Source organism: Brachionichthys hirsutus, chromosome 7 (genome assembly GCF_040956055.1).
Source record: "Brachionichthys hirsutus isolate HB-005 chromosome 7, CSIRO-AGI_Bhir_v1, whole genome shotgun sequence".
NCBI classification, from domain to species: domain Eukaryota; kingdom Metazoa; phylum Chordata; class Actinopteri; order Lophiiformes; family Brachionichthyidae; genus Brachionichthys; species Brachionichthys hirsutus.
In genome coordinates, this window is record NC_090903.1 from 9,778,749 (window position 1) to 9,791,736 (window position 12,988).

Genomic DNA, 12,988 nt, shown 5'->3' on the forward strand with positions numbered 1-12,988 from the left:
AAAAATACAAATGGCCAACCTTTGAGCTCACACGTCATCCTCACCCCTCACGTTGCTAGGCTTTTTTTTTTTACCATCTGTCTGTGTTTCTATACTCTGCATCATTTCTATTCTCCTTCCTCTCTGGATTCAGACTGCAGTAAGTAATCACAAATATATCAGTAGTATTTATAGCTGCTCCTTTAGCTTTAGACCTTGTATTGCTTTATTTGATATCCTTCAGGTATTTAATCAATAATACCTGAAGGATTTTTTTTAGCCACACCAAAGCTTGTTTTATCATTTGAGAAATGAGAGCAAATGAAAATTCGTAGCAAACTTAATCAAAAATATTTATTTCTGTGTACCATCGTCAGAGGGCTCCCCTTTTAGATGTTAGATCATGTCCTTGTGTTTCGAGGTTCAGCACTTTACTAAAAATCAATTAAGTTGGATCCTCTCCTCACTTATTCCATGTGTTTTGTGTACCGCCGCTCTGTCAATCACTTCTTAGAGTATTGTAACTGATTCAAATCATGCATGCAAAATAGCTTTAAGTTGAATATTTGTATTATTATTTGACGAAACCAGCACAATGGCATCATTTTATTATTATAACGGCATCAAATTTTAAGTCTTTTCCGTAACCTCAGTTGATTTTTCTTTTTTATGTTATTCGCCTCAAAATACTGACATGTATTTGTTGGTATCTTCACTTGAATTGACCAAATGAAAAATGAATCAAATACAAGTATGAAGCTATTTTTATTTAAAAAAATGAATTGTCACAATACAAATAGTTCTAATCAGCATAGAGTAGATGCAGAAACAAAGTATGGCATTGTTGCTTTTTTCATCCCTTTTTTCTTTGCTTCGCTTGCCCTTTTATCATCAGCCTGTCCTTGTTTCAAGTCTTTTTTCTTGTTCACTTCCACCTTTTACTGGAACAGGGCTCAAAAGTTGGTCATTAAGGATTCCAGCCACCAGAGGATTCTTGGCACCTTTGCCTGTCGCACCTCTCCACGATGTGGCAACGGAGCATTGCATGGCCGTTTTCCCAAGTCGGAAAGCAACGTGACCTTCCTTTCTGATTACAACCCTCTCACCACTCACAACCCCGTCTATGATGACAGTCCCCTCAATAGTCCTCATGCATTTCCACAGGGGAGTCCGTTCGAAAAGCGATTCCCCTTTTCTCCCTCCCACTCAGGAGGGTCGGGGTACATCTGGTCAATGCCTGCTCGCATTCATGGGGGGCTGCAGGGTTGCGAGGAGGCAAGGAGACAAGCTCTTATGGATCCGGAAGATTGGAAGCTGCAGATATTCCAGGCAGCCACAAGAGAAACTCAAAGCCAAGAGCGTTGGGACATGCGTCTGCTGAGTGGCAGCACAGATACCAAGTTGTCGGTCCGTGAGCAGGCCAGGCAGTTTGAGCAACAGGCCCTCCAGGAACAAACCCTCAGGCAAAACGACACTAAAGGCTCCCTCTCTTCAATTCTTCTCAGGGACAGTAACAGTGATGACATGTTAGAACTGACCCCGGAAACATTACTGTCCATCATGGATTATTCCTACAGCCCACCGTCTGTGGGTCGAGACCTGCCCCCCAGTGTTATTGGTCCTCAAGGAGATGAGTCATTGCCTCTGTCTTATCAGAGACCAACTTCACCTGTCCTCAGGAGGCTCAGCACCAGCATCTCCAGCTGCATGGCAGTTCAGCCATGTCAGATCAGAGTGGAGATGATACCAGATCCGCCAGAAATTCCACCACCTCCTCCACCTCAACGGCGGCCACCTCCCCCTCCCCCGTCACCTCCCCTGTCACCTCCCCCACCCCCACCCCCACCCCCACCCGCATCTCCTCCCTCGAGTCTACTTTTCCCCCCACCTTCACCCTCTTACTTTCATAAACCGCAAAATGACCTTCAGCCTCCTCCTGTTTCTCCTCCCATCACTCGAAATGTTGCTCCCCCACCTCCTCCACCTCTGCCTCCTCCACCCTCACCTGCTAGCGATCAGTTGCACCCAGTAGTCCAGTTTATTCCAGCCTCTTTGCCACCCGTGTCTTCGCTTCGCCCTGTTTCAGAACGGAAATTACCACCTCCTCCTGACTCATCACATCTGAGCACCGGGAAAAAGAAAGAGCTCAAAGGGATCCTGAAAAACATCCAGAATCTAGCCGAGATAGAGAAGTCTGTTGCCAACCTCTACAGCCAAGTCGACAAAAATCGCAAGGCACCCAAGTTTAGCAAGAAGCGGGAGAGCGACGAGTTAGAGGGTGCTGATAAACTGCAAAGCTCTGATCCCTGGGATAAGCAGAGCATGCCAAAAACCGCCGCTTCCAGCTCTGTAGTCCAAATCACACCAACAACTCGTATGAACTCCACTGACAATGAAACGGAGCGACTGAACATGGCAGCAGAGGTTCAGGAAACCAGCCAGTTGAGCACAGACAGCCCGGACACTGATGAGCTCAGTGAACAGTTTTCCACAGTGTTCTGAAATGATCTTGTTGCTTCCAAACTTCTTTCCTTTATTCTTCTGTTTTTCCTGCTGTTTGTCCATATTTTTCCACAGTTTTTAGTATTTTATATAAGATGCAGATGTTTGACTATGTGAGTTTTCCAAAGACAAAATGCTATAGTTGTGGTTTTTTTTTTTATTCAATGCTTTGTATGGAAATAAAATTTTACTGTCTCCTGCCAAGAACTGTTCTCAGTTCTGCCGTACTCACAGGCTTGCACTATAGGATGCAAAGATTGCAAGTACATTATCAATTCATTTGAATAGTTTAGTTATCTGACATGCCATGAGATCTACGATAGTGTAATTATAGCTCAGAGTTAGCATATTTTAATAATTGATAATAAATGTATTATTACTTAACAGTAACGTTTCATTACCAAAGCTTACTTGATTAAAAGGTTTGACTCACCACAATGTAAAATCAAAACTCTGCAGTCCATTTCCTGTCTGCATGATGCCGAATTTTCATTTATTTATTTGTTTGCTTGTTGTTTTCACAAGATAACAGTATTGGGATACTTTTTGTGGAAAAAAAAAACGAAGTTTGACCAAGAGGTTATGTTTTCTTGCAGATATACATTTTATAGATGAACAAACTATAAGCTCATATAAAATATGGATTTATTCTTTAGGTGAAATGAACTTGAAACACATTCATAAATAATTGCGTGGGCACGGTGCTTCTTTTTAGAAATATTTTATGTTGGTTGAAGCATCGTCTATAAAATCCGTTACGACCCCGGCAGGTCTGTGTTGAAACCACTTGTGGAGAACGTGTTTCCATGCCTCCAGAAACCCTCCCACTATAGTGAGGTTGTTACTATAGTGATCAACTGCGTGCTAATTCGAGAACCAATCGATCATGAACCAGGGCTGCTGCCTGTGGGACTGTCAAACACTGTTACCCTCTCGTGTCCGCTTGACCTTCAGCATCTACCGTTTGTCTGTACTTCTCTCCTCCACTTACTCTCTAATACCTTCAATCCTTGGTCTTGTGGTTCTTATGAAATTCTATTACCTTCTTTATACTCATTGCTATGCAGCACTTCTCCCATTGTTTTTTTTTCTTTCCTCAGATTTTTCACTTCCACTCTTCCTCTCTCTTTCCCCCACATGCCCTTCATTTGTTTGTTTCCCCCTCTGCGCCCAAAGGTAGATGGTCTTAGCACCTCCACTCCTGAGAAATGTAATGTTTGATTCATCACACATTCCCCCGATGAACCGATCGGAGGCTTGCTAATTCTGTATTCAGTGTGTTGACTACATGAGATAATCTCTTTTGTAAAAGGCAAGCAGCTCACGTGCAGTTTTTTTTTCTACCTAGAGAGAGAAAGGTTAACTGGATGGTATTCTTTATGTTATATATATTTATTGGCATTGTCAGTGAAAATGATTCACAATATATATATATATATATATATATATTCACATAAAACAGACATAATGTGCTGTACAATTTTTACATAATAAACAATATGAATAATTAAGAAAAATTTGTCAAATCAAAAATTTGTTTCTTATTTAAATGTGTTGTAATGTGGACTCAGATTTAAACATCTAGCGAAGACAATATTTCTACTCACACACCTATTTGTTGAAAGGTGAATATGCGGTACTACATATCACACAAATTGCTGCTCAACATTCTAATTAAATAGTATCTCATGGGCAAAAATAAACTAAATAAAATATTGATGTACAATATGTTTTCTCTTAATAGGCACTCTGGGGGATCTCAGGACTCCTATCTCTGTTTCTAAATTTCTTAATCTCCCTTCCCCAAGTCTCCTGCTGTGCTAACTTCCTACGGATGCTGTTGGCTGGGCTATTTTACTTGATGTTATATGACACTGCAGTAGCCACTAGCCAAGCCACCAAGTCATCCATCACATCCCACTCCCATCATCCACTCTGCCCGGGGGGTGTGACCATATAGCTCTGCCCCGCCCCCTGGTCTGTGCACATAATAGCAGATCACAGCTCTCCAGAGGAAGCTCACATCATTGCTTGACGATATATCAGAGTGTGATATCGGTCATTATTTATATGCCGAGACAGCTTACAGTTGTGCGTTTGTGAACCTAGAGGTGTAACCCAGACTGCTCCGTTACTCCCATTTCTCATTTACCGCTGACTGGCCTGAGAAGGAACCCTGTTCTTTTGATGTGTCTGATTGAGGGAAATTCCTTCAGCATATTAAGGAAATACACAAAAGGTTTTTAACCTTCTTTGCATCACAATACATCTTCCCTTAATCAAAATATCCTTCTTATACATGTGAGGAGATCCTTCATATATCTCTACATATGTATAGAAATACAGATGTAAAAAAAAAATTCAATCTTCACAGCCATTTTGATATTTGCATTTATTTGTCGCTTTTATTTTTCCCTGTTTCGTTAATATTGCTTCAAGAGGCACAATTTTCTAAAATAAACTGATATCTTCATCTTTGTCATTTAAAACAATGAAACTACTGTATACGCAGTAAGTAAAGATTCTATTTTCTCACTAGTCAGCAGAATGTAGACACAGTCGTCCTGTAGCTTTATCATTTAATTACCATGCAAACGTTTGGAATGTTGCTGTTGATCCACATTCATTATTTGTCTTGTTTCCTCCATGCAGGAGGAGAGGCTACGGCCGACAGGTAAGCGTTCCTGCCCTGTGTTTGTGTCTTACTGTCATGCTAGCAGATTTTGAACCTTTCGAGGCAGCTTGAGGTGACTTGTATCCTATTATTCTTATCTACCACTCGACTTGATGGAAAACACTGAATGAGATTAAGATGAGATCTCACTGATAGGACTTTACGTTCTAGGTCGGACTGAAAAGTCTGTTGTATTCTTCAGTGTTCCCATCAAATAAGCATTTGGCTGACTTTTTTTTCCATTAAAAAATATTGTCAAATCAAAGTGCCTCAATTTAATATTGAAGTATTTTTATTTTGACCTCCAAATAAAAAAACTGTCGACAGCTGGAATATGCAGGATGCTGTGTTTTGGTGGCAATTTCTTACTTTTCCATTTTATTTGTTCCCTCATTTTCCTATTGATGTTTTATCAAATCCTCCTCTGTAGAAATCTATAATGTGGCAATAAACATAAAAGACCCCTCCATTTTCTTACTTTATATCTAAAGTTTGAAGAGTGAACTTTCCCTTGTGTTTGTGTCTCTCCTGGCAATCCCTTCCATCCCTTTCCTTGTCCTTCTTCTCAACTAACCTTTGTCAGCAACAGCAACTACTGAGGCCATCTCTTTTGAGACCTGAGGTAGAAACACTCCGGCTCCTATTCTCACCCTGTATGCTGCTGTTGCTATATTTTTTCCATCTTGATCCAAGGTATGCTGAATGGTTGTTTTTGTGTGTGTGTGTGTGTGTGTGTGTCTGAAATACAGGAAGTCTCCATGGAGTCGGGTATTGACCCAGGCCAGGATTACTACACACAAGACTACTATAATTATGACCAAGGGTGAGAATGCATTCCACTCGTATATCATCATTACATTTTGTCTTGCGGCATCCACGAAACTGATCTCCATTCATTACCTTTTCAAGTTAAACATTCAATTGTTATGGCATATTTATATTAACCGTCCCCTCCACCTCCTGATGCTTCAGTCCTGGTAGGAAAGAGAACATTTTAAAGAGGAATAAAATGAGGAGCATAACTAAGGATGCCCCTCCAGCAACACAACCCATCTGAGAGTTTTACCCTCTGTAGCACCTCAGCCTGTGGACATAGTGTGGGACTGTGTTGTACCCTAGTATAATGGATGGAGGGTGTTTTGGCTGTCGTATTATATTGCCCATATGGTCTAAAGCGGAAAAGCATGAAATTCAAAGCTGTAACAGCTGCTGAGAAATTGGCACATATTAAACGATCTATGGGATTAAACGATCAAGTGACTTGCAGGGCTGCAGGAAAATATGCTGCGAGTTGATTCAAGCAGGGATAAGTTTAAACGGGCTTAAAACACTAAAAATAAAATTGAACAAATTCTAAAAACTGTCCGTGTCAAAGGTGCATGTTGTAATTACCACTGTGATTACTCACTGACCGGCCTGTCACCTTTGCTAGTTCTAGCTCAGCTCACCGTGTCTGCATCACACCGGCCTTGATTCCCTACAAACTGTAATTATCTTTTAATGACATCTCACAAAGTTCTTTGTAAAAGTGTTAAACGGGATCAGCCTTACATAATGCAAGTGAATAATAGGAATATTAAAACAGATAATAATAATAAAAAGTTTGATGCAATGTTCTAAATTATAAAATAACTCTTAAAATATGTATCAATTGTAACTTTTAATTAACATGTTTCTTTTTGCCTTTTATCAGAACAAAATGCAAGTTTTAATTAATTAACTGTTTTGCTAATGCCATCTATTATATGAGTTAATAAAGCACAGGCAAATAGATAAGGTTTTATATCAAAATTCTAAACACTGTTTGTAATTTTATTCTTCAACTATTTCTCAGGTATGATCTTCCACAGTATGGCAGTCGAAGGAGGCTGATAACTCCAATGTATGATGAATATGGAGAGGTGATAATGGAGGACGATGGGTATTACTATGGCCCTGAGGTATTACCTTTCTTTATGTCAATATGATTATGTCAAACGTTTTTCAATTGTTGCCTAATATGTTGCTTCTGTTTTATTGTGACAACAGTATCTAACCTCTGTAACTTCCAACACTTTATCCTCACGAATGTTTGCTAAATTAAACGCGACTGTCTTAGGGCCAAAGCAGAGGAAGGGGGCGTGGTGGCATGCGAGGCAGAGGTCCACCAAAGAGAGTTGGATTTAGCGATGTGCCACCAGAGGATGAAATCGAACAAGCTGAGCCAGCAGACGGGGGTGAGCCTTCTAAGGCTGCCAAGAAACTGAAGTCTGTCATGAAACTCAGCAAACTCCTGGCAGCCCGCAAGGGAGGGGGCAAACCATCTGATGCTGGGCCCTCTGGCCCATCTGCATGGAGGAAAGCCAAGATGTTCAAGATGTTTGGTGCAGGAAAGAAGGACAAGGATTATGCCAAACTGATGTCAGCACGTCGTATTGACAGTCAGGAGAGTCTAACTGATGGGCCAGCACTTACAGGACCAATTGACAGCAAATCTGAAGCCCGCAGCCGACTTGGCAAAGTTTTGAAGAAAATCAACTTAGGCAAGAAGATACAACTTCGAAGGAAGTCACAGAGTAGTATTAGTCGTAGCTCAGCCACAGGCAGTGAGAGAGATGAGGAGGCCTCACAGGTAAACAGCGAAGATGAAAAGAAATCCAAAGTGTCCATTAGTGTGACAGAAAGTGAGCCAGAACCAGGTGCAAGTGGAAGTGCTAAGGAGAAAAGCTCAGATGAGGAATCCTCAGAGAAAAGCAGTGTTGACAGAGATTATTTGAAAGTAGATTTAGACCGGGATGATGCCAATGAAAGCACTGTGGACTCTGAGGAGGAGCCTGATGAGGAGCCAGGCGTTTCTGATGAGGAGTCCAAATCTGAAGGAGACGAAACTGAAATGGGATCTGTCAGTGAGAAAGAGTCTGGCACTGAAAGAGAGTCAGACACAGAGAAAGAGTCAGATTCAAAGAAATCCTCACCTACAGACAGAGATTCGGATTCGGAGAAAGACTCTGAATCTGATAAAGAGTCTGAGAGGGAAACAGGAACAGAGAAGGAAACCAGTACAGAAAAGGGTTCTGGAACAGAGCTAGGGTCTGATGTAGAGGAAGAAGAATCAGGGAGCACCAAAGAAAGTGCATCTTCAGCCCGCTCTTCCGTGAGATCATCAGCTACTGAGGCCAGCAGCGAGAGCGCCGCTTCAGGTGTGAGTGGCAGTGGCAGTGGCAGTGGCAGTATCAGCGGTAGTGGCAGTGGGACTAGAAGACTTAAAAGTGCAACTGACAGTGAGATCGGTAGTGCTAGTCATGCTACGTCATTATCAGACGCGAGTTTTAGATCATCACAAAGAACCATATCATCAGGAAGTGCATTAACCTCAGAAAAGACCAGTAAGGAAATAAGTGATGCCGAGTCTGGGACTGGGACGGCCAGCAAGTCAGAGTCAGAAAGTGAAGGCTCTTCTTCTCCTGAGTCCAGCCAGAGGAAAATGTCTGGGTCAGAGTCTAAAGGAGGACCTTCAAGCGACAGTCAAAGGACAGACCAGAGTTCCCTAGGAAGCAAACTGAGTTCAGCTAGTTCCCAGTCCACTAGTGGCAGCCGGCGTTCCCGGAAGTCCATCCGGAGCCTTGGATCTGAAGACACAATTACAGAGGAAAGTGAAGAAGAGGATGAGACTGACTCGCAGACGACTGAAGAGAGCAAAGAGTCAGCCAGCGAGTTTAGTGATGAAGCATCATCGAGAAGGAGCAGTGTGGCATCTGGTGACCCTGGTCCCTCTGCCCCCTACACTGCTCCCCCATACAGCTCTGAGATCAGAAGCATTGGTAGCACCTCTGTAGAGACATATGGAGGGCTGTCCCCAATCACTGAGGTAGATGAGGACGCCGTCTCTTCCGACAAATCCTCAGCCAGTGGCCCTGGATCAGAGACCGGTAGTGTGTCGAAGGACTCGAGACACACAGAAGTGACATCAGATGCTGATTCAGAGTCTGAAAGAGACTCGACTGCCCTCTAGAGAGACATATTGACCACCGTGAAGTAAGAATTAATAAAATCAATTACCCTTGCATGGGAGTGAAGAAATATTGCTCTTCTTTACTGAGTATTTCACATGAACACTTTATCATCCTGTCCCCTCAGCAAGAAAAACACTTTATTAATGGTTTCCTACTCCAAAATATCTCCCTTTGACTTCCTCTCTTTTATATCCTGTGTGTTTTTATGCCTTTAATTTGACCATTGCACTCTGCTCGTTTGTGATATGAGACTGTGTGTGTTGCAATACTATCTGCTTTGACTGAATAATTGTTTTTATGCAGATTTTTGATGGATAACTTTCTGGACATATTCAGTACAACTATTTATATATATATATAAAAAAAAGAAAAAAAATTGCTCAGCATAAATTTAGTACTAACATTAAAGTGATTTAAAACATTACCATAAAATCTAGCTATTTTTATTTCCTGAAGATATTCTTTCATTTTCAAAATGATAGCAAAATGAGAGACAAACAATTGTTGTGTTCTTAATGCAGTTTTGGGTACTTTTTCCATTATGGTACATAATAGCCTCAGTCCTCCAGTACACATGAGCATGTTGCAGACTCTGCTAAAACATAGAGCATTTTCCCTATGACAATAATTCCTTTTGAATGGCATGTACAGCGTTTGCAGTGTTTGGTTCTCTTAGAGACGCTTGCAAATAATAAATACCTTGTGTGGACTTACCTCTATCTGTCCTTTGCAGCCTGGGATAAAGAAGCGGATTAAGCTGGTGGTCGATCAAGAGAATGAGACCAGTTCCACGGGAGAGGAGAACACCACAGACACCCAGAGAAATAGGCAACACAACAGCCACGCCAACATCAATGGGAGCATATTCCTCACACAGAATGGCACTATTGTAAGAACGAGGCGGCCCCTCCACCCAAACAACTTCAAGGGGGGCTCCCCATGTCGGCTTGGTAAGCAGTTTAAAAAACTAGACAAATTGGGTGTGACTCATGAAGAGCCCCCTCCCAGTATTAGTACTGAGGGCACAGGAAAGGACACAGACATTGGAAGAGCTTCTATCGTTCCCTCTGATGTGGATGTCAACCTCAACACTCGGTCCTCGAGTGGGTCCCTAGCACCCACCGTCAAAGATTTTGGACGTTTTGGAAAACCCCATATTGCCAAGGCTTTGATTGACAGAAACAGCAGTGGGCCATGTGCCGGTGAGGATCAACAGACTTCGGTTGTGAACCACAAGGACATTGGGGAGATGCTGGAGTCCCACAGTGACCACACATTATCAGATGAGGAGGAGTTATGGATGGGACCCTGGAACAGTCTGCACATACCAATGACAAAACTCTGACTGGCCATGTGGAAAAGTAATTTCCTTTTTATGTTCCTTTCTTTATCAAATTGCTATCATTTTAAAAATGATCAGACGATTGTGTGCCTCAACTGGAATATCTTTGTTCTCTGACAGCAGATTGCACTTAAAGGTACATTTTATTTTACCTTGATTTATACAAACGTACTTATCTCTTCGTCACTGACAGGGCTATTACAGGTGGGGAGAGCTGCAAGGTGGTCTTGAATTTGTAAACAAAACAAGAATGAAAGGTTTTGTTAGACTTTTTATCCGAGTCTCTGATGATGGTTACATCACTGATCACTAACTGAATGTAAATAATCATTCAGTATTATTAATGCACCAGTTATACACTGGTGCACCAGGTTAATCTTGTCTGTTTCAAGCATGATAGTCAGACAACAAGTAAATGAGCAAAAACACGGAGAACATATCTGGAAGGCTGAATTCAGGAGAAACTCTTGACATGATAAATCTGATTTGAAATAAGTTAAGTTAACGTAAAATGACAAAATATATTGCTTTTGTCTCAACCAAATTGAATGAAACATTAAATATGGCCAGATGTCATTGAAAAGACTGAAATGTTGAGTTATATATAGCTATATTGTGAATACAAATGTTAATGATAACTAAGGACATTTTACACAGGACTAAGACGAGGTAAAAAATTAACACTACTGCAGGGCAATGAGTGCCTCAAAGAAAAGAAACACATCTTAAGGTCTGTGCTTGAGTTTATTTTTAACTTCATATTCAAGACAGAAGATGGGCATCTTTTTGTGAATTATTCTATGCTTTGCATTATTTTTAAAGTGTTTATTCTGAACTAGCTAAGAAGAGATTGGCAATCGTGTCAATATGATGTTACAGATATTTACAGAGAAATCATGATGAACAAAATAAATTATGATGAAATAGTCTATGACAAAGGGAAATTTATTTTGCTAATGGCATTATTTTATGTTGTGATGACTTTAAAATGTTTTTGAAAGTTTCTGGAAAAAAAATCAAATTATTTTTGTCTATTTTGTATCTAACAGAGATGAGGAATCTAACATATGGCACTAGAGACATAATGCCCACATGCCTGTTGTTGCTGTAAAACATGGCCGTATGATCGTAGTGTTTTTATATTGACATTTGTAAAAGCAGAATATGGTATGTCCAACATTTCTGTATCATTCAGGTTCACTCTATTCATGATCATTTATTAACTGACACATCAGTACCCCAAGCAGAGGGGGAAAGGCTACCAAAAAACAGTACCAGATTCCACAATAAAGTTCCTAACCTATTTTAACGTGTACCATGAAATACAATTGCTTGTCTATGACAATGTGAAGGATATTGTGGTCCAAGATGGAGGCGTTCAATATTATAACGGGAAAGATGGTTGACTATAAGGCATCCCACTGCTGAATAACTTAGCAGAAAAAATACAAAGTCTGCAGAGTGTTGTCTGTCAGAATGTGGTGGGCCTTCGCTCTGAAGAAGAGCAATGACAGGTGTTGTAACATTGTTATATCACATTGGATATGGATAGCTACTGAGAGGTTGCTGAGACTGACCCAACACTTTGACTTGTTAAGACAAACTGTGAATGAGCCAAAATAATGTATTTTGGATTATGGCGGGGATTCAGCAGAATGAAGTGGGGAAACGGTTCATTTATGTTCTGCTTTTTCAGGGATTGGCACATCTGGCACATTGAGAATGACATTTACAAAAATGTCCTGCAGTCAGTCGAACTTCGAGAATGCCAATAGAGTTCACAGAGTTCTTTTGAGATGTAAGTTCAGAAAGAAGCTGGAGCTGAATGCCAGAGAGAAGTAGCTTGAAAAACTCCTCAGAAAGTAGGTCGGGAGGGGCGGGGGGGGGACATTTTCCCACTAAAACAAGACTGGTATCCTAAAGGATCGAAACAAATCCATGTACAATGCTGACGGAAAATTAAAGCCAAGCCTGAATAAAAAGTAAAGATCAGATGATTTTAGTTGTCAGTTGTATCCTATTTTTAACCTGTTGAATGAGACATCAGGTTGCTCACGCGTTCACTGTGGATCAAGAGCCACCCACTCCAGTCTCGCAGGCAATAGGAGCTACTGCTACTGACAGGAAAACCGCACTGTAGAAACTCTGCTCAGTGCAGATCGGGTCCAATAGCACATGCAGTTTTTGGCAGTGTTCTCATAAATGTTAGGTCCTGACTTATGTTGATGGATTATTCATCAAAAATGTCCTTTTAGCAGTTTCATCACTTGTTTTCAGGTATAAATGTAGTATTGATGGAGATAGTCAAGTGTAATTTTATATGTATATTGTGGTTATGACCATTTGCTATAGTCACAAGACACTTAACACTACGTGATGGATTGCCATGAAATGAGGTCGACATTTGTGGATTGGAATGTGGCACCTTTGATCCAATGATGTCATCAGGTCAAACACTTTACTTGTTAAAGATTTATTACACTTACATTTGCCAGGAAA

The 12,988-nt window shown here is 41.0% G+C and overlaps 1 protein-coding gene across 1 annotated transcript in view; it reads left to right on the top strand.

Annotated features, from left to right (window-relative positions):
- Window positions 1–10,492, top strand: part of LOC137896042 (protocadherin-15-like) — an 88,064-nt gene extending 77,572 nt beyond the window's left edge. The window contains exons 33-37 of the mRNA XM_068741572.1: window positions 5,134–5,155; window positions 5,739–5,777; window positions 5,905–5,978; window positions 6,990–7,095; window positions 9,881–10,492. Of these exons, the coding sequence (XP_068597673.1) occupies window positions 5,134–5,155; window positions 5,739–5,777; window positions 5,905–5,978; window positions 6,990–7,095; window positions 9,881–10,492 (853 nt within the window). The remainder of the gene's footprint in view (window positions 1–5,133; window positions 5,156–5,738; window positions 5,778–5,904; window positions 5,979–6,989; window positions 7,096–9,880) is intronic.
- The last annotated feature ends 2,496 nt before the right edge of the window (window positions 10,493–12,988 follow it).